The sequence below is a fragment of the Hyla sarda genome, chromosome 7, assembly GCF_029499605.1.
Source record: "Hyla sarda isolate aHylSar1 chromosome 7, aHylSar1.hap1, whole genome shotgun sequence".
Taxonomy (NCBI): Eukaryota; Metazoa; Chordata; class Amphibia; order Anura; family Hylidae; genus Hyla; species Hyla sarda.
This window is the reverse complement of record NC_079195.1, coordinates 109,251,848-109,273,953: the sequence shown is the minus strand read 5'-3', so window position 1 is coordinate 109,273,953 and position 22,106 is coordinate 109,251,848. Positions and strand designations below refer to the sequence as shown.

The 22,106-nt window shown below is 41.5% G+C and overlaps 1 protein-coding gene across 7 annotated transcripts in view; it reads left to right on the top strand.

The window, feature by feature from the left end:
- LOC130282304 (uncharacterized) overlaps window positions 1–22,106 on the top strand; it is a 274,576-nt gene that overhangs the window by 133,584 nt on the left and 118,886 nt on the right. For all 7 annotated transcript variants that reach the window (XM_056530397.1, XM_056530398.1, XM_056530400.1 and 4 more), the window contains one exon: window positions 1,761–1,921. In XM_056530397.1, the coding sequence (XP_056386372.1) occupies window positions 1,835–1,921 (87 nt within the window). In that variant the 5' untranslated portion in view covers window positions 1,761–1,834. The remainder of the gene's footprint in view (window positions 1–1,760; window positions 1,922–22,106) is intronic.

Genomic DNA, 22,106 nt, shown 5'->3' with positions numbered 1-22,106 from the left:
TTTCTCGGACACTAGGAGTGCATGACTGTAGTCTGAATTGGTTATTAGATAAATAAATGATTGTTTGTTTTTAAGGAAGCTGTTCCCTACTCTGTGATCCCTTAGTGACACCCAGCATCTATGTGTCTCTGATGCTGCTGAGCATGTTAATAATCCCATCACATGATTGAATTACAATTACCCATCCATCAAATAATCATTAACATCATTTGGAATAAATGGGATGTTTTGCTTTGAAATGCACGTTCCTATTTAGCGTGGCACAATATACAGTAGATTGATTATATCCAAACACTTGTTTATACAATCTGGAAAGCTGGCATGTTGCCAGTCAGCAATCTATCTCTGATATATTCATACTTAGAAGTACAGCTTTGCTCTTTCATGTATATAAATATTGTTTCACACATTCCTAGAATCCTTTTAAGGATTTTCTCCCCTTGGTGATAAAGGAAAGTGTGTTATCTCTAAGGTGTTATGGGCGGTATTACATCACCTACAAAGTGGCAGAAGGCATTACTCATATCGACCCGTACCATGGGATCATTTCTGCTAAGATTGACATATAATCTTCTGATAAGTCTTTTCCAGTGATCAGAAAGGCAACTGTAAGGAATGCATCTGTCATATAGATTTTGTTTAATCTTTATATTTTCCCCATCAGAATAAAATACTTTAATCCGCCAACAATGGGTCCTGATAGGTGCCAGATTATGAAATATTTGGGATTATCCTATAGCCCAAAAAATTGTTTAAAAACCATTTGTAAGTAAAAGCTCCAGGAACATCACAAACAAAATGTTAGCAGAAAATATGTTACGAAAACTCTTGGTTTTTAATCAAAATAAATTTTAATTGGTTTTCTCTGCTCTAAGCGTCTGTTGCTGAAATATAAAGTCATACATTATGGGGCCGTTCTGTGCTGGAAAGGAATAAATCACTAGAATTTAACTGTTGAGAGATAAGCACTTACACCATGTGCAATAAACATCATTTATGTTAGTGTGAATTCGTGTAGAAAAACAGACATGGTGCACATCTACAATCTTGTATAATGATCTGATTGCTTCTCAGCATAATATCAAAAACTAACAGGTTGTTAGTATACATTTTTGATCAAAAAGTACAAGCCCACTCGCCACGTCAAGGCCACCTATCATTTATGTTAGGCTTGATGGTGTCTGTAGAATGTCCTATAAAATGTGAACTGGTGGGGGCAAATGCTAAAATTTACCCCCTACAACTATTTAGAAACAGGGTCTTCCAGGCATCTAAATCCTACTATCCCTTATTTACAGCCTTAGGGTGCATTCCCACGTGGCGTATTTTGCTGCGTATTTGCTGCGTATTTGGTGCTGCGTATTTTCCTACCCATTGACTTCAACAGGGAAAATAAAATACGCAGCAGCAAATACGCAGCAAATACGCCGTGTGGGAACGTACCCTTATAAAGTTTTTTAACAATAGGTTACTTGATAGATGTATATTTTACAGCCCAACTCCCCCCCCCCCACCCCTTTTCCCTACCCCTCCCCTCTCCCTCCCCTTCCCTCAGCCTGGCGTATTGAGTAAATTATTGTTGTATGATGTAATTTGAAATATGGAAAATTAAAAACATTTAATAATTAAAAAAAAAAATAGGTTACTAAACTGGAAAACATCTTTTTTTGTTCTTCTCTATAATGAAAGTTTAGGACTTATTTTCAGGAACTTTGGCAACACCGTATTTCTTATACCTGATTTTCTTCCTTTCAATGTAGAATCCAGTATTACAGTCCAAAATGGCGGGCAATGGAGATATTTCATATGAAAAAGAGTGAAGAGAGCGGCTGTGATGAAAATGCATCAGATGTCTTCAATACCATCCAGAGATGTTCACTCCACATGCTTCCAAAAAAAAGCCAAAGAAAGAGAAGAACAGGTAAGCGTCTATTATGTAACATTTTTAATGTAAGCTTTAATAAAATTCCCAAAAATTATGACCTGAGGATGTTAGTTTTAAGGGGTTATCCGAAGAATTAGATGTTTATTTAAACAAAGTGCAAATTTCATTTTTTTTGTAATTAAAGGAGTTCTCCAACTGAAATCTTTTATCCCCCGCTGTGTCCGGGCTGTAAAACTATACATAATAAACTTTCACTTACCTGCCTACGATCCCCTGTTGTTCCGATATCGCCGTCCCGTTCTCCGGTCCCGGTCTCTTCCACTTCCTGCGGGTCGGTGACTTCACTCTGCGCTCAGCCTATCAGCGGCCGCGACGGGACATTGCTGCGGCAGCTGACAGTGACGGGACATCGTGGCGGAAAAATTACTGCATGCATAGTGTGAAAGAGGCCTTACAATATTAATTGGTTCCAGGGCGACCATTGTATGTTGAAACCATTGTATGTTAAGATCATAACTCTATGGAAAGCTGGTAATTGGTTCTGCAGCCACCAAAATGTCATCCAAAAAATAGGAAAAAGTGAGGATTAAAGATAAATAAGTAGATAACTAATACAGATAAAGCAAATCCTTACATATAAAAGTAAAAAGCAAATCCTTACATATAAAGATCTGCTGGGAGCTGTAAATCACTGTCTATTTCAGTGTTTCCCAAAGAGGGTGCCTCCAGCTGTTGCAAAACTACAACTCCCAGCATGCCCGGACAGCCTTCGGCTGTCCGGGCATGCTGGGAGTTGTAGTTTTGCAACAGCTGGAGGCACCCTCTTTGGGAAACACTGGTCTATGTAGAGGAAAAAATATTCTTCAGGGTCCTGCACAGAACACGCAATGTCCTAAAAAAAAAATAAAAAAAAAAAAGTAAAATTGAGCCACCCTCACCTGATGTCCAAAGGAGCAGCTAACTGTGGTACATGTAAAGAGTACAGAACATGTAATACCTCCCTGTACTGTAGGGGGCGCTACCAGACACCAGTCAGTGCATGCACTTTAGGACTACAGGGGTTTTACCAGTGAATGACCATTCTGATTGGTCGGTTCTTCCAGCCCTTGACACGTTTCGCAGATTCCATAGCATTGTATGTTGAGTCTGGTTTCAAGTTACAATGGTCCAGAAAAGACCATTGTATGTTGAAACTATTTGTATGTTGAGGCCATTGTAAGTTGAGGGATCACTGTATATCGCAGAGAGAATCATCTCTACAGGTTCAACTGTCCAAGGAAGCACAGACCTCTTTTTCTCAGCTTGTTTTGACTGGAAAGTATGAAGGAACTATATTGTTAGGTGCCAGAGGGGGAAGGAGACCGATTCTGTCCAGTTGTATGCGTCTGGCAGCACAGATTATCAGCAGCACCAGTCAGTACATAGAAGCTAAAATCAATCCTAGAAATAATGCTAGAACGTTAAAATATCTATTAACAGTCTTTTAGGGCTTTTGGTATAACCATAATAAAAGGATAACCCTTAAAGTAGAGGAAATGCAAATGTCCGTTTGCTTATTTCACAAAAACTTTGATCATGTAACCCTCCAGGATGATCAACTAAGTGGCTATGTGTGCGGAAATTCACGTGCTCATAGCTGTAAGCATGATTGTGTCTTACACCTCATCTCAGTCTATTAGGGCTAAGAAGTGAGGAGCTAACATAAAAGTCTATAGGTCCCAGATGCAACAGGATAATCCAGATTACACACACTATTTCCTGTACATCGAGCCTTATTCCAGCATCTTGGAAAGCATTCAAGATGCTGAAACCTTCTGTATAGTAAAACCAGTATTGTCACTTGCATTACTAGTTTTACTGGCTACTGCCAACAGGGGGTAGCATAGCTCTCTTAAATTGTATGAGTGAAGCCTGAGTTCATGCTAAGTTTAGGATTAAAGGGGTATTCCAGGAAAAAACTTTTTTATATATATCAACTGGCTCCAGCAAGTTAAACAGATTTGTAAATTACTTCTATTAAAAAAATCTTAATCCTTTCAGTACTTATGAGCTTCTGAAGTTAAGGTTGTTCTTTTCTGTCTAAATCCTCTCTGATGACACCTGTCTCGGGAAACGCCCAGTTTAGAAGAGGTTTGCTATGGGGATTTGCTTCTAAACTGGGCAGTTCCCGAGACAGATGTCATCTGAGAGGATTTAGACAGAAAAGAACAAGCTTAACTTCAGAAGCTCATAAGTACTGAAAGGATTAAGATTTTTTAATAGAAGTAATTTACAAATCTGTTTAACTTTCTGGAGCCAGTTGATATATATATATAAAAGCGTTTTTTCCTGGAATACCCCTTTAAGATGTGGCTAGTGGCTTCCTGATAGGAACTCCTGGCACTGTATGAACACCATAATGCACTATTTGGCTCTATACACTCTCTGCACTCTTTTGCTTTGTCTGGGCGCTGCTTGAGTACTGCATTTAGAGGAATGTGGGTAATATATTGCATCAACAAAGCATAGATTGTTGAATCTCCACAGTAATTCTACCAATAATGTCTGGGGAGGTAATAACAACCGCAGCATCTAAGTGGTAAAACAGAGGAAAGGGGCTCTCTGTAACCCTATCGATTTGTTTAGGAACCTGGCAATTCCTTGCAACCAAGTTCCTATGTATGTACTGCCAATGGGTTTACACTGATATACTGCAATACTTCAGTATTATTCTTACTATTAAAGTGATCACATGGCCAAGTCCCCTTGTGGCACAAAAAAAACAAAAAAACAAAGCATTACAAAAATAAATATACAAACAAAAACAAATTAAAATCCAAAGGAAAACCCAAGGCCAAAAAAAAAAAACTTTCCCCCTTACAGGATGCATTTTTATGTATAAGTATATATGGTAAGGATAGTTGGTCTTTCCGCAATTTTATAATAGCCCTCAACTGTAACATAAATACATTATTTAACCTGAATGAAGAACGCCATTAAAAGAAATTCTAAAATGTATGAATGTCTGTAATCCCTGATGTACCCCAAAATAGGACCTGTACAGCAACATCCTTTATGCTGCTACCATTGTGCACGCAGGACACATAATCTATACATCCTATTTGATATTTATTAATAAAACGTATAAGAATTGATCCCAACCGCAAAGGATTGGGCCAAAAGAAACTCTTATTCTTATTCAGTACTCTAAAACTACCGTATTTTTCACCATATAAAATGCACTTTTTCTTTCCCAAAACTGAAGGGGAAAAGTTGGTGCGTCTTATACGGCGAATACCTGTCCTATCGCGGCGGTCCCTGCGGCCATCAACGGCTGGGACCCGTGGCTAATACAGGGCATCACCGAACGCGGTGATGCCCTGTAGTAACCCTTCAAACGCGGTGATCAAAGCTGACCGCCGCGTCTGAAGCAAAAATAACACTAACCTGACTGTTCAGTCGGGCTGTTCGGGACCGCCGCGGGGAAATCACGGCGTCCCGAACAGCTTACAGGACACTGGGAGGGACCTTACCTGCCTCCTCTTCCCATGGATTGTATTGAATTCTTCGAATCTTTGGCATCTTTTATTATTTTATACATTGAGCGTAAACCTCAGGAGCAGGAATACAATAGAACTCATTTAACAAAACAAATATCTTCAGAAAAAAAACCAGCATGAGCGCTGATATTCAAAGGAACGTTGAAATAGAAAAATAATTTCTATACATAACAGATTGCAAAGGTGACCACTGGTTATGGCAGCGACAATCCTTTGTATTTCAGAAGAAGAATTGTCATGGTAACTGCTTTGTGTTGTGCCAGTATTTTCATGGGAGATTTTGCATCCCCTTGCAACATTCCAGCAACTGTGAGCACAAAGCAGTCTTTATGGATGGGATCATGCTGGAACGTGTAGCTCATGTGTCTAGGTGAATGAAGGCGAAACTGCCTGCTTGTGCACTGCTGAGTGCTACACATGACAACTCAATAACTGTATTACAATACAGGGTCTCTATACATATCATGTGCTTATTTCTGTGTGATGTCTATAGTGTAGTGAATGGTATATACAGCTATTCTGTCATTCTGAACATCTCCAATACACCTATATGTTATGGGCACATATTAGGCATGCCCAAATGGTATTGTTTAATGACAAGCAGAATCAACACTTTAGATTTACATTAGATTTACATCAATACAGCTCCAAGCTGCTTGGCGGACGCTGGACTGCTTATAAGGATGTTGTTGCAGAACTTTCTCCCACACTTGTTGATTTACCTGCACCCACTTATGCTTTGAACCCATCATTTGCATTATTTAGGTATACATAAAGTTGGCACCAGTATATGCATGTTGAACCTGTCGGTGCCTGATTTGCCATACCAACAGTTCCAACACAAGGATATAGGCTACTGGGTAACATTAGTAATAAGATTTCTTGAAGAAATCAATGGTAAACAATCTTAAATGTAGGCACCAGTAGCAGATTTCCTTGGCTTCTTAGGTCTCATCCACATTTCCGTCGGACTCCGCTATTTGGAGTTCCATCGGCAATCCAACCTAGAGGACAAGAGTTTAGCGGAGAAAAAATAGTGCAAGCTCTATTTTTTTTCTCTGCTAAAATCCTGTAAAATTACTGGGTCACCGACGGACCTCATGTAAGTGAATGGGGTCCGTAATGACCCGGTAGTAGCCGTTTGCATCCAACCCGTTTCAGGGTCCGATCGGCTCAAAAAAAAAAAAAAAAAGCCGATCGGACTCTTAACGGTTCCGATGCAAACGGCAGTGTGAACCTAGCCTTAGGTCAAGGCCTCGATTTATTAGGACATGAAAGTGTATTTCATTGCTGTACTACTGCAGTGTGATGGCAGATAGCCCTGAACACGCAGACATGCCTGATGTAACTACGGGGACAGGAGCCAACACAGGCCATTTGGCTAGAATAATGTCTTTATATTATGTTAATGTAAACCCACAGTGTTTTGTTAAACACCTATAGAAAATAAACTGGGTTTAACGTCATTATGCAAACCTATAATGTTTTCAGATGAAGTTATCTGTGTTTATGGGCCTAAGGTTTTCACACCAAGTTACATTTCTGATCAGAGGAGTTGGCAAGAAGGAAATAACTAATGGAACAGCCAAAGTTATAGTGTCCTTTGGCTAACTATGAGTGAGATAGGCATCTCTAGGGGAAGATGTTACATTTGAGTCTACATGCACAGCCCTTGGTGCTCACTAATAGAGATGAACTAAGCAAAATTATTGCAAAAAAAGTGGAGTTAATAGTGGGGACCAGAATTTTGGAAAGTGAACTGAGAAAGGGGTCTTGAAGAGTTTTAAAATGTACCAAATGTAATAAAGATGGGTACTTTCTTTTTTATGTATTTTATTTAAGCATATAGAAGTGTAATATGTCATTAAATATTCCACATGCACCATTTTTGATGAATTTTGTGAAAATTGTACCATAAAAAATAAAATTGGCTGTGTCCTTAAGAGATTAAGGGGAAGCTCTAAAGCCACTGTTTATTATTTCTTTCACAAATAACTGTTTCTGGGAACCACGATAATGGCAAAACTTCTAAATGTATGTTCAATTAAACCCTGTAATGCTTACAGTTGTATGCAGATTAATCCGGTTGCTTTTGATGAATCAAATTGACTTATGAGGTCAGCTAAAATTGTGCCAGCCCCAATGCTGTGTCCATAAAAAATTAGTTTATCATATAGCCGTACCTAGAGTAGCTACTGTTATAGCAACGCAACAAAAGTGCCAGTCAAATAACAGCAATTTGTGTTTTTTTCTTTCTTAAAGGAGTAGTATACTGGAGTAGTCTACTGAACAGTATTTTCAGTCCATTTTACCAGGGCTGCAAAAAAAAAAGAAAACAAACTTTTCTTTTCTTTTTTTTTTTTTTGCAAGGCACAACAGGCTGGAAATACTGTTCAGTGGACTACTTCTTTAACTTAATGAAATCCTGATAATTTTCAGAGAAATGACTGTGTTCTGTAGACTGGCTTCATACTGCGTCTTCATTAGCTGACAGCAGGGGAGGTCTGCATAAGTTGTTGAGGAACATGAAGGCCATGAAAATTTAATAGAGCTACATGTGGTCTTTGGGGCTTCTAGGCCGTAGATGATATTTGCACAGTGGTTGTGTTTGTATGTGCAAAACAGGAAATGTAAATAAAATGAATAATACCGTAATTCTTATTAGTGGATGATATTGAGTACACTGCAGGTGTGATCTCCACTGAAGATGGTGTAGCCTCCATGCTTCTAATTACTGGCAGACTCATGTTAGCAAATCACACAAAGCTCAAGAGAGAGCTTGTTGCCAGGAGTTTATATGAACCGACCACAAATAGCTTCAGGTGTTATGATAAAAGACCAGATAAGGGATTCCTCTAGTAATAATGCACATCTGTAGTGTAAAGAAACAGCAAGGTAACCAGTGCAGAGATGTAAGCACCTGTCAATAGGAGTAGATCCCCTTGGTGCATATCAACATTCCATACAGTAAATATGTGGATAGGACATTTCTTTATTGCCAATCATAACATTCACATATCGTTTTGACAGCTCCTTATGGAAATCTCCTTTATGTGACAGAGTGGGAATAGCTCCCATTCTGGCGGCCCTGGCCTGTACATGTATTGCGTAAACTGCAACCGATTTAACCTTTAACCCCTTAACGACGAGCGCCGTAAATGTATGGTGCTGCTAAGCTTCACTTAGCGCACAGCACCGTACATTTACGGCGCTGAATTTCGTGATCACCGTGCCTCTCGATGCGGTGATCAGGCCGGGATGGCTGCTGTTATATAACTGCAGCCATCCCGGCATATCGCCCAGGGGGGTCCTGAGACCCCCACTTGTCGGCGATCGTCGTGATTCGTCAGTCAATTCAGACCAGCGAATCATAGCTTTCCGGGCCAATCGGGCAGTTACCAGGTGGCGATCGGCAGGCAGCAGGCGGCGGTTACTGAGCGGCGATCCTGTGCGGCGGGCTGCAGAGGTCTCCTGTGCGGCGGCAATTGCTATGAGTATGCTGTTAGGGGTTGCAAAACTACAACTCCCAGCATGCCCAGACTGCCAAAGGTTGTCTGGGCATGCTGGGAGTTCTGGTTTTGCAATATCTGGAGGGCCACAGTTTGGAGACCACTGTGCAGTGATCTCCAAACTGTGCCCTTCCAGATGTTGCAAAACTACAACTCTCAGCATGCCCAGACAGTCCAGACATGCTGGGAGTTGTAGTTCTGCAACATCTAAAGGGCCAGATGTTACAGAACTACACCTCCCAGCATACCTGGACAGTCTGGGCCTGCTTATAGTTGTAGTGTTGCAACATCTGGAAGGGCACAGTTTGGAGATCACTATTGGTGTCCAAGCTGTAACCCTCCAGATGTTGCAAAACTTCAACTGCAAGCATGCCCAGACTGTCCAGGCATGCTGAGAGTTGTAGTTCTGTAACATCTGACCCTTCAGATGTTGCCAAACTACAACTCCCAGCATGCCTAGGCAGTCTAGGCATGCTTGCAGTTAAAGTTTTGCAACATCTGGAAGGCCACAGTTTGGAGATCATTTGACAGTGGTCTCCAAACTGTTCTCCTCCAGTTGTTGTATAACTACAACTCCCAGCATGCCATTTGGCTGTCCGGGTATGCTGGAAGATGTAGTTTTGCAACAACTGGAGGCACACTGTTTGAGAAACACTGTCTGTTTCCTAACTTAGGGTTTCCCAACCCATGTGCCTCCAGCTGTTGCCTGTACCCTGTACATTCACATGGGGGGGGGGGGAACCTCCAGCTGATGTAAAACTACAACTCCCAGCATGCACTGACAGACCATGCATGCTGGGAGTTGTAGTTTTGCAACAGCTGGAGGTACACTGGTGCAGAAACACTGCAGCAGTCTGTTTCCTAACTCTGAGTTTCCAACCAGAGTGCCTACAGCTGTTGCATAACTAGAACTCCCAGCATGCTCGGTCTGTCAGTGCATGCTGGGAGTTGTAGTTTTAAATCAGCTGGAGGTTTGCCCCCCCCCCCCCCCCCCCCACCACCTCCCATGTGAATGTAGAGGGTACATTCACACGGGTGGGGGATTTACAGCTAATTTCCGCTGCAGCTCAAACTCCCAGCGGGAAACTCACTGTGAACCCCTGCCCATGTGATTGTACCCTAAAAACACTACACTACACAAAATAAAGAGTAAAACACTACATATGTGTTGCCAAAATGGAGCCGTCCAGCTTTGCAAAATAACAACTCCCAATATTGCCAGACAGCCATTGACTGTCCAGGCAAGTTGGGGGTTTGCAACAGCTGGAGGCACCCTTTTTGGGGAACACTGCCGTAGGGTGTTTTTGGTGGAGGGTCCACCCTTATGAAAATCCCTCATTTAAGGCTCAAATGCTCATGGAGCTCTCTCACTCCGGAGTCCTGTCGTATTTCAAGGCAACAGTTTAGGGCCACATATGGGGTATTTCCGTACTCGGAGAAATGACACTACAAATTTGGGGGACTTTTTCTCCTTTTACCCCTTATGAAAAGGTAAAGTTGGGGTCTACACCAGCATGTTAGTATAAATTTTGCTGGTGTTTCCTCATACATTTCATGTATAAAGGTAAAAGAAAAAAAAGACCCCCAAAATTTATAACGCGATTTCTCCCGAGTTCGGAAATACCCCATATGAGGATGTAAAATGCTCTGCAGGCGCACAATAGGGCTCAGGAGTGAGAGCACACCATGTACATTTGAGGCCTAAACTGGTGATTTGCACAGGGGTGGCTGCTGGTTACAGCGGTTCTGACACTGTTCCAAAAATCTGTCAGACACCTGTGGGGTGTAAATGCTCATTGCACCCCTTGTTACAGGTGTAGTTTCCAAAATGGGGTCACATGTGGGGTGGGTGGGGAGTCCACTGTTCTGGCACCATGGGGGCTTTGTAAATGAACATGGCCTTCAATTCCAGCCAAATTCTCTTTTCAAAAGCCCAATGGCACTCATTCTCTTCTGGGCCCTGTAGTGCTCCCGCACAGCACTTTACGTCCACTTATGGGGTATCTCATTACATAGAAAAAATGGGGTTACAAATTTTGGGGGATTTTTTTTCCTTTTACCCTTGTAAAAATAAAAAAATTGGGGTAACACCAGCATTTTTGTGAAAACATTTTTTTTTTCATGTCCAACTTTAACAAAAATTTGTCAAACATCTCTGGGGTGTTAAGGCTCACTATACCCCTTGTTATGTTCCGTGAGGGGTGTAGTTTTCAAAATGGAGTCACATGTGGGTGTTTTCTTTTTATTCTTTTTTTTTTTTTTTTTTTTTTTGCGTCTATGGTCCGTGAAAATGAAAAATTAAATTTTTAATTTGCACAGCCTACTGTTCCAAAGATCTGTCAAATGCCAGTGGGGTGTAAATGCTCACTGCACCCCTTATTACATTCCATGAGGGGTGTAGTGTCCAAAATGGGGTCACTGTGGGGGGGGGGTCCACTGTTCTGGCACCACAGGGGGCTTTTTAAACACACATGGCAGCCGACTTCTATTCCAACCAAATTCTCTCTCCAAAAGCTCAATGGCGCTCCTTCTTTCTGAGCCCTGTAGTTTGCCCACAGAGCTCTTTACATCCACATATGAGGTATTTCCATACTCAGCAGAAAAAGCCCCCCAAAATTTGTAACACTATTTCTTCTATTTCCCCTTGCAAAAAATGAAAAATTTGAGGTAACAAATTTTCATTTTCGCATCCAACTTTAGTGAAAATTCATTAAAGACCTGTGGGGTCTAAATGCTCACTGCACCCCTTGTTACATTCCTTGAAGGGTGTAGTTTCCCAAATAGTGTGTCATGTGTTTTTTTTTTTTTTTTTTTTTTTCTTCTTTGCTGTTCTGGCACCATGGGGGCTTTCTAAATGAGACATGCCCCCAAAAAACCATTTCAGCAAAATTTGCTTTCTAAAAGCCCAATGTCGTTCCTTCCCTTCTGAGCCCTCTATTGCACACGCAGAGCACTTTACATTCACATATGAGATATTTCCTTACTCAAGAGAAATGGGGTTACAAATTTGGGTGACATTTTCACCTATTACCCCTTGTGAAAATGAAAAATGGGGGGTAACATCTGCATTTTAATGAAAAAAATCAAATTTTTCATTTTCTCGTCACACTTTAACAAAAGTTCGTCAATCACCTGTGGGGTGTCAAGGCTCACTGTACCAATTGTTATATTCCCTGTGGGGTGTAGTTTCCCAAATAGTGTGCCATGTGTTTTTTTTTTTTTTTTTTTTTTGCTGTTCTGGCACCATGGGGGCTTCCTAAAAGTGACATGCCCCCCAAAAACCATTTCAGCAAAATTCGCTCTCCAAAATCCCATTGTCGCTTCTTCATTTCTGAACCTTGTACTGCACCCACAGAGCACTTTACATCCACATATGAGGTATTTCCTTACTCAAGAGAAATTAGGTTACACATTTTGGTGGGTTTTTTCTCCTTTTACCCCTTGTAAATATAAAAAATATTTGTCTACAAGAACATGTTATTGTAAAAAACTAAGATTGTGAATTTTCGCCTCCATTTTGCTACTATTCCTGTGAAATACCTAAAGGGTTAACAAACTTTCTGAATGTCATTTTGAATACTTTGAGGGGTGCAGTTTCTATAATGGGGTCATTTATGGGGGATTATATATTTCTCACAGAAAGGCCCCTCAAATCCACTTCAAACTTAATCGGCCCCTTAAGAATTCAGATTTAGAATTTTTCATGAAAATTTGGAAAATTGCTGCTATACTTTAAAGTCCTCTAATGGGTTCAAAAAGTTAAAACATGTCAACTTTATGATGCAAACATAAAGTAGACCTATTGTATATGTGAATCAATATATAATTTGCTTGGCATGTCCATTTGCCTTACAAGCAGAGAGTTTCAAAGTTTGAAAAATGCTACATTTTCAAATTTTTTATGAAACTTTGGAATTTTTCACCTAGAAATGATGCAAGTATCCACAAAAATTTACCACTAAGATTAAATAGACTGTCACAAAAAACATTCCTCGGAATCAAAGTCATAAGTTAAAGAATTCCAGAGTTATTAATGCTTAAAGTGACAGTGGTCAGATTTTCAAAAAGCATCTGCGTCCTTAAGGTCAAAATGGTCTGCGTACTTAAGGGGTTAATACTACACAGGCATTGTCTATTTATGTATTTCACCAGCAGAGGCTGCTATTAGGATTAGGTGTGGCTTTAAATACAATATTACCTTACTAGTCTTGCTACTGATCTTAACCCTTGTAATACTCATAGCCAAAGGGCTGAAGATTTTGTATAATCTTATGGAGGAACAGAGTAGTTTTTCTCAAGCTACCCTACTTAAAAAGGAACTAGATATTAAGATAGATGTATAAAAATGGACTGCATTTTATTGGACACCTAAATCCCTCTGCTGCATCTCACATTCTGAAACCACAATAAAAAAAATAGACTAAAAATGGTATTTTACCCTGAACAGACTAAGCTAACGTTATCATGACTCGTATCCTACATGATGGAGAAAATGGGGAGAAGAGGGCACCCTTTTCCATACTGTGGGGTCTTGTCCAAATATTTCCAATTTTGGTCCCATATAAAATGTCTCCTTAAGATTTACAACCCCTCCCAAGTTGTCTCTCTTATTTATATAGGTGTTTTGGCCACAATCTTAGAATTTTGGTAATTAGAAAGTATTTACCCATTACTGGAAAGGTCCCACTATGCCAAAACTAGATGAAATAACGATTAGATCCTTATGTGTACAAACGAGTAATAGCGCTTGGGAAGACCACATTGCACTCATTTAATAATGTGAAAAAGCAAGAAAATCCAGCTCCCATAAAAAAAAGGAAAAAATAAAACTTAACGTTTAATTAGTGCAAATTAAAATGGAAGTTCCGATAAAAACGATGATCAAGTGCTTGGCTCGAAACGTGTCGACGTTTCACTCCTGCCTTTTATTGAGTGACATGTCACCCTCCGTTTTTATCGGAACTTCCATTTTAATATTCACTAATTAAACGTTAAGTTTTATTTTTTCCTTTTTTTCTGGGAGCTGGATTTTCTTGCTTTTTCACATGTTTGAATGCCCAGGGGAATAGCGGTTCCCTGTACCTGTGCTTCCGGATCAGATGTCAAGTGCCTGGTCCTATAGGAAGAAACGTTGAGCTGATCTATGATTTTTTCACTGCTTGCTACTCATTTAATAAGTCTGTGCACCCTGGAAGCATAGCTCAATATGAGAAATGAAAGCTGAGCTCTGATTGGTTGCTTTGGGCAACAAAGAGAACCTTTCTATAAGACCACTTGATAAAACTCCCCACTGTCGTTCTGATTCTGCTTTGCAGATTGCTAAGGATGAATTCACACTTATTGGTGGAATTGTTTTGTTTTGAAACTGATCCTTGATGGGATTCATTGTGTCGTCGATTTGAACACCAAAGGTATGTAGCGTGAACCAAAGATAAGTAACACAGGTCCTCAGTGGTAGGCAGAAAGATTGAAGTGTACCTGTCATTTAAAAAAATGACTAAAATAATTACATGTCCTAGAGACTTGTCAATAGCTTCAATCGGTCGGGGTCTTGGTGTTCACTCCAACAATTGCTAAAATCAGCAGGAAGAAGTGAGATTGAGCGCTTCTCTCAAGAGATGGGTCCATAGGCTTACTATAGAAGTCCATCTCCTGCCCCGAGGACAGAGTAGAGTAAGACTGGATTAAGCGATTGATGGGGGAGATCTTAGCACTCAGATGTGTCAAGTTTTTTTTTTTCTTTAAATTGCAGTCCCTATTAAAAGATTTGTCCAAATTGACATTGTTCATAATATAAATCGAAGTCTCATGAAGACATCCAGTGTCCATATGCTCATACTTAAAGGGGTACTCCGGCCCTGAGACATCTTATCCCCTATCCAAAGGATAGGGGAAAAGATGTCTCACCGCAGGGGTCCTGCTGCTAGGGACCCCCGCAATCTTGTATACGATGTCTCAGGGCCGGAGAACCCCTTTAAGGGGGTACTGCAGTGTAGGACAATTTTATAGTTCCGACCACTGGGACCCCCTGCAATCTCCTGCATGGTGCTACAGCTCTCCTAGTGCATGGAGTGGGGGTCAGCACGCACCCACCATTCATCTCTATGGGAGAGGCGGAGATACACGAATACAGCACTCATATATCTCCAGTTTCCAGCGATCAGACCTCCATTGATCAGACACTTATCCCCTATTCTTTGGATAGGGGACACATTTTCCTTGGCTGCCTCTAGCAAAATGTCTGTTTTATGTGGTGAAATATCCACCTTTTAAAGGGGTACTCCGGCGCTTAGACATCTTATCCCCTATCCAAAGGATAGGGGATAAGATGCCTGATAGCGGGGGTGCCGCCGCTGGGGCTCCCCTGATCTTGCACGCCGCAAGCTTGGCTTGCATTGAGGGGGCGGAGTATGACGTCACAATGCTCCGGCCCCGTGATTGACAGTAATCAGACCCGGAGCGAACATGCTCCGGGGACTGATTTTAACTTGGGCGCTGCGTGCAAGATCACGGGGGTCCCCAGCGGCGGGACCCCCGCGATCAGGCATCTTATCCCCTATCCTTTGGATAGGGGATAAGATGTCTAAGGGCCGGAGTACCCCTTTAATGCTGCAAAAAGAAAAAAACATAGTGGTGTTTTTCCTATAAAGAAAGGTCCAGAAAGGTTTTTAAGCTACTTCAGAAACACTTTGCTGCATTGGAGCCAGGTGGGATGCTAACTATAGTTAAGTGGTCTGTACAAGAACATTTCATCCTGAGCATTTGGCAGCGCAGCATAGTGTATATTCAAGTAAATCTACAGAAGATAAAGTCCACTAGACACATTAAATGACCATTGTATTTTAGGCAAATCTACATACAACTGCTATTTCATACAATGCTCTCAAATTGATAGCTGTCATTGTTGTAGTTAATTGTGAGTTGTTGTCTCTTAACTATTTGTCTCCATCTGCACGGAACAAAGAGAAGCAGCTGAGACTGGTACGAAGGGTGACTGATAATTTGGTTAGGCTGTGTACATTGTCTGTGAGCGATCTGCAATGTGATCATCGCCAGGCTTGTCAGATTGTATATGACTAGGTAAGGCTGGTGCTGAACCATGTTTTGGTAGCTTCTGGTTATATAGTACAATCTATAAAACGCTTGGTTTTTTGCAATGCATGTTCTCAGCAGTTTTCAAACGTAGATGTGGGAACACAGCCAAAAAGTTCTAGCAGCAAATTGTTAAAGGGGTACTCCGGCCCTAAGAAATTGTGTACCCTATCCAAAGGATAGGGGATAAGATGTCTGATCGCGGGGGTCCTTCCGCTGGGGACCCTCGCTCTCTCGCATGCAGCACCCACCTCTGGGAGCTGCACGCAGTGCTGCATCCTCGGAGTCTGCCAGGTCATGCCTACAGGGCCGGAGTATCGGGACGTCACGACTCTGCCGTCACGCCCTGTCCCATAGGCTTGCATTCTGGGGGCTGGGCGTGACGCCACACAGGGGCGGAGTCGTGACGTCACGATACTCCGGCCCCGTAGTCGTTACCCGGCAGACTCCGAGGCTGCAGCGTTGCGTGCAGCTCCCAGAGGCAGGACCCTTGCGATCAGACATCTTATCCTATTCTTTGGATAGGGGATAAGATGTATTAGGGACAGAGTACCCCTTTAAAAGCTAAAAATGTCTTCTATTGTTTACTTCCCTTTTCTGGCTAGAAACCTAATGTCACAGCATCACTAGTATTGTTGACGGCCTTTGTGCTTATCTCATCGGCTTTGTAATCAGAGCGATGTATGTAATAACATTACCATGAAATCAGATCAATAGGGATCTAGAAAATGCAGAGGCTTATCAGTGACAGTGTCTGCCATATATCTTCTGGCTAAATAATGCTGTTATGAAATAAACAAGCTCCTAACAAAATCACCAGGATTGTCTGTGCTTCTTCAGCTATAAATGGATATAAGACTATTTTTACAGTTTCTTGTTTTGGAGCATAAAATATGATGTAAAACACTTCACATGTACTGGATAATACTATTTATTATATGGCCTGACATTTATAAAGATGTAGGGGGAGATTTATCAAATCCTGTCCAGAGGAAAAGTTGCTGAGTTGCCCATAGCAACCAATCAGATTGCATCTTTCATTTTTGAAAAGGCCTCTGCAAAATGAAAGAAGCAATCTGATTGGTTCCTATGGGCAACTCAGCAACTTTTCCTCTGGACCGGTTTTGATAAATCTGCCCCATAGAGCTCACATACCCCCAAGGGAGCACGTTTAAAGGGGCAGACTCCCAATAGGCAGTCCCTTTTAATATGAGAGCTGCTGTTAGGAATCACTGGCTTACAAGACCCCTTGCAAACAGCTGGATCCCCATCACATTGACCGTTACATTAATGTGCTGTTTGTTAATGGCGCTCCACTTTATAGGGGGGAGAGTTATTGCTTTTTTCCTAGTAGAACAACTTCTTAGATAAAGTGGTAGTGGTTGATGAAATGTCAAAATGCCCTTGGAGTCCGTTTTGCAATATCATTGGGATCCTAGCTCTCATTGAAGAGAACTCTTAGACCGTTCAGTGGTTGAGCAGTGAGATTGTACAGGAATTGAAGAGATCAGTGACATGGATAATCATTTTTCAGGCAATGCTCCTTTGGAAAAAATATGCAATTTTTTTGTACTCCCGAAGGAAGAAAACTATCTCATATGAGCCAAAAGGGAGTCCTATGGATGACTCTTCCTTCTTGAAGATACTTTGGTTTTGCTTGTACGAGATTGTTCTCTTCCTTCCATTGTTTGTGACCTTTTTTATGTCCGCGCCGATTTCCATGTTAAAAATATCTCGGTGCCACCTTAGAAAACCTACTCCCTTTGACTTCCATGGGCCCTGGAAATTATAAAGCGATTTGTCACTTCTTTTCTGCGTTGGTCTGTCTTGAAGCTTGCTGTGAAGTCAACAATAGCTTTAGGACTGGCCTCCTAACCCCCTCCTGTGCCTCAGCAAATCACACACTGCACATTTTGGCATCTAAATTTACCTTCGTTCTGGTCCACTTTTCATTTAAGCTTTCTTAACTATAATCATTTTACCTAATCTTTATATTTTTCAGGCTTCGCACACACCATGGGTCTGCCCTTCATCTGAAGTCCGCACTTGTTTACTAAGTAAAACCGTAGGTGTACCCATGGGATTCTAGCTTACAAAGATATGACAGAAGTGTGCACTTATGTCATATAATGGCTGTGAACATTCATTTTTGTCTTATAGAAGTGGTTGATAAAACCTTGTATGTTATGAATGGTCCCCCAGTATACTACTTGACAAATACTTGACAAATAAATAATTTTCTATATACTGTTAGTAATGTACAGTATATACCAGACAACATGACTGGCTAGTAAAATGTACAAAAACCCTAACCACCGGAAAACTCATTGGCCTCTTATCATTTAGGAGTGTTAAATGGCTATTATCATAATTAATTGGCCTCCAAAAATAGGTTCACATCTACTCAGAGGGTATTGTGCATTCAAATGAAGCTAACCCCTATTTCAGGACTTGTTGTGACATGTTTTTATGGATTGTAATGAAAGATTTGTCCAATGTCTATTCATACATGACCCTGTTTAAAACTTTTTATTCTGTAAAATATTCAGATTCGTCGTCTTGGAAGGCCTTCAAAAATGTGCATTCTTCTCGGGAAATGGTAGTAATTGGAAAAATAAATACCTGTAGTTTTTACAGTTTTTTGTTTGGAGAATTTCTGTTTAAAGAGGTTTACTATAAATTAGCAGTCAGGTGAGCAGCTGTTGCGTAATTGGGCAACCCCCATTATTCACTTGTTGTCTTGTGAAGAGTCTAGACCATCTTCTTCTTCCATAATGGTGGCTTAATCTTCTTCTAAGATGGTGGCAATCTCCTCCTCCTTCCCTTATGGTAGCTCTCCTAGTGTTTCCATGGCTAAACCTATATACTTCAGTCAGCGCAGTGTCTGATATAATTGAGTGTTAATGTATGCACATATATGGAACGTTACAGGTACAACTATATATATATATATATATATATATATATAATTAGGGATCGACCGATTATCGGTTTGTCCGATATTATCGGCCGATATTCACGATTTTGGACGTTATCGCCAATTACCTTGCCGATATTCCGATAATGCACCACCCCCACCACACCGCACCCCCCACCACCGCACCGCGCCAAACCCCCCACCGCACCGCTGCCACCGCTGCCCCATTGCCTCCCCCATTCCCGGTTTTATAATTACCTGTTCCCGGGGGTCCGCGCTATTTCTGGCTCCTGCACCGTCCTGTGTTACGCTGTGCAGCGCAATGACGAGTGATGTCCTCAACGCGACGTCATCGTCAGTACGCACAGTGACAGCTCAGGAGAACGGCGCCAGAGCCAGAAGTAGAGCGGACCCCGGGAACAGGTAATTATAAAACCGGGAATGGAGGAGGCAATGGGGCGGCGGCGGTCTCTGGCCGGGGCGGTGCGGCGGCGGTCTCGGTACGGCGCAGTGTGGTGCGGGGGGGCGGTGGCGGCGACAGGACTCGGGACAACAGGACAGGCAGGGGGAGAGAACCGGAAGGCTTCAGCGGTCTCTGGCACCGCAAAAGCCACTGCAGTTCATTGATTTAAAGCGCTAGCTTTAAATCAATGATCTGCAGCGGTGTCGCCAGGGGTATCGGTGTAAGTTATCGGCTATCGGCCCTAACCTCCACAGATTATCGTATCGGCCGTAAAAAAACGAGATCGGCCGATCCCTAATATAAATATATATATATATATATATATATATATATGTACTCTAGCACTGTACCTCGTGCCATGGTATATCAAATTGTATAGTAATTAGACCTTACACACTCAAATCTTGTTTAGTAACCTGCATTGAAAAATATCACAACCCGTTATGTTTAACAGACCCTAGTATGTACAGTAGGTATGCTGCTAAACTAGATTTGTTGCATTTCCTGCACTGGAAATAATTCCATATATCTGAATGGGGGTTGTATAGAGGTTTCTGGTTTCTGACAATGTATAGATTAATGTATCAGTTACAAAAATTGGTGCGACAAAGTATTTTGGTATATTTTTCATCAGAATGATGTATAGTTGATCAAAGGAAAATGTTTATTTTGTGGTAGGGCGAGGTGTATAATCATTGCTCTACTCTTCTACACACTTAAAGACTGATTTCCTGGCTCTTGACCAATTCCTTAGCTCAGATTCAGGCGTTATTTATCAAAGTCAGTGCGACAAAATATAGGACACATCTGTTACAGGGTATATTTATCAAGGGCAAGGACCGCATCAGAACGTGATGTGATGCTTTACGCTCATAAATCTCATAATATCTGGTCACCACGATCAGAGCTGCTCCATTATAGGACTGACAGCTTGTCTATTTCATAATTATATTAAGACACATATGTCTAGAAGGTAGCCTACTGCAGTTCTGTACGGGATATGCCTAACAGCCAGATGAGCCCTACACATTCACTGCTACGTCTTCCTATGTGCCTGATGTTTAATGCTAAGTAATCCAATAACGAAGGGAAAGATTCATTGATACATGGATAGAACACAGTTTATCTTCCTATGGAACGGCCAAGTGGACAATATTTTTATTGCATTGTCTTATTCAGCACATTAGTGCCCGTAACATAAAGTTTTATGTACACATAGATAGTGACCTTTCATATATGAGTAAGTCTACATTAAGGTAAGAATGGGGAGCGCCGTGTGCAGAAGGCTACATCCACAGTTTCTAGTTGCTACCAGAATGTTAGAGGAGATTACACCATCTGTGGATTTATACAGAATGTGACAAAATCATATGCCTAAGTGTAAAATTAGAGGGATATAGAGATACCGTAGGTCCCTCTAGATATTATCTGGATGTTTTATTTATATAGATCCATAATAAGCAATGTATATGAGGCCTTATTCTTGAAGTAAGTCTCCTTGTGAGTCAGTTACAAAGTTACATAGTTTACAAAAAAATATATATATTAGTACTGGGCTAGGAGTTAAAGCACAAAAAGGTGGTTAACCATATTGGGCCTCATTTACTAAGAGTGTTCGGTTTTTACTAGTGTGAAATGTTGTTTCAGACTTGTAGGATTCCTTTCTATTTACTATGGGATCACAGATTTACAAGTTGGGAACATTTTCTGACCAGCTTTTTCTAGGTGGAAATTTCCAGCCATTTATTCACAGGGTTTTCTGTGAATTCAATAGTAAATAGGTCGGGTTGTGAAACCACGCCCCTTTTTGGGTCGACCACCCCCCTTTGCGGCAGACCACGCCACCTTTTTGGCTTTTCACAAGGCAATGTCGGGTTAGTTGGATTTTCCTGGTGCGCACTGTCTGAGACATGTCACCATGCACCAAAATAAAAACCCAGACAAAAATGATTGGGTTTTAGCTTAGTAAATGAGGGCCAATGTCCAAACATGGTAAGAACAGATCGTGAGAGATCAAGAATGATCACCTAAGTTAGTTGGGCACCAATATAAGCACAACTTCATAAGGCGTGTGCAATCTGAACAAGTGTAGCTCACGGTGGTAGGTGTTCTGTAATGATAAAATGGGGAGGAATCAGATTTAATGGATTCCAAACATATGGATATAATCAGGTACACATAACCCAAAGCTTGCAATAAACAATGACTTTGTAGGTCTCCATGACACAACACATTTTTGGGCAGGAAACACCTCTATCAGTGGTAAGAAAATACATGATCAGCACTTATAAAAGGTTAAGGGTATCAAATAGATGTTTAAAATTAAAGGGGTACTCAGGTGCTTACACAGCTGTCACACCCCCTCCCGTAGGCTTGCATTGAGGGGCGGAGCGTGACGTCACACGGGGGTGGAGGCGTGACGTCACACGCCACCGGCCGTGTGGTCGCCGGTAATCAGACCCGGAGCGAACACGCTCCGGGGACTGATTACAAACGGGGTGCCGCGTGCGAGATCCCGGGGGTCCCCAGCTGCGGGACTCCCGCGATCAGGCATCTTATCCTCTATCCTTTGGATAGGGGATAAGATGTGTAAGCACAGGAGTACCCCTTTAAGTTGCCCCTATCCATTCAGTACCTCTCGTGCAAACACTCATATAGCCATCTCTCCTGCTCCCTCCATACACTTGAACATTTGGCTCAG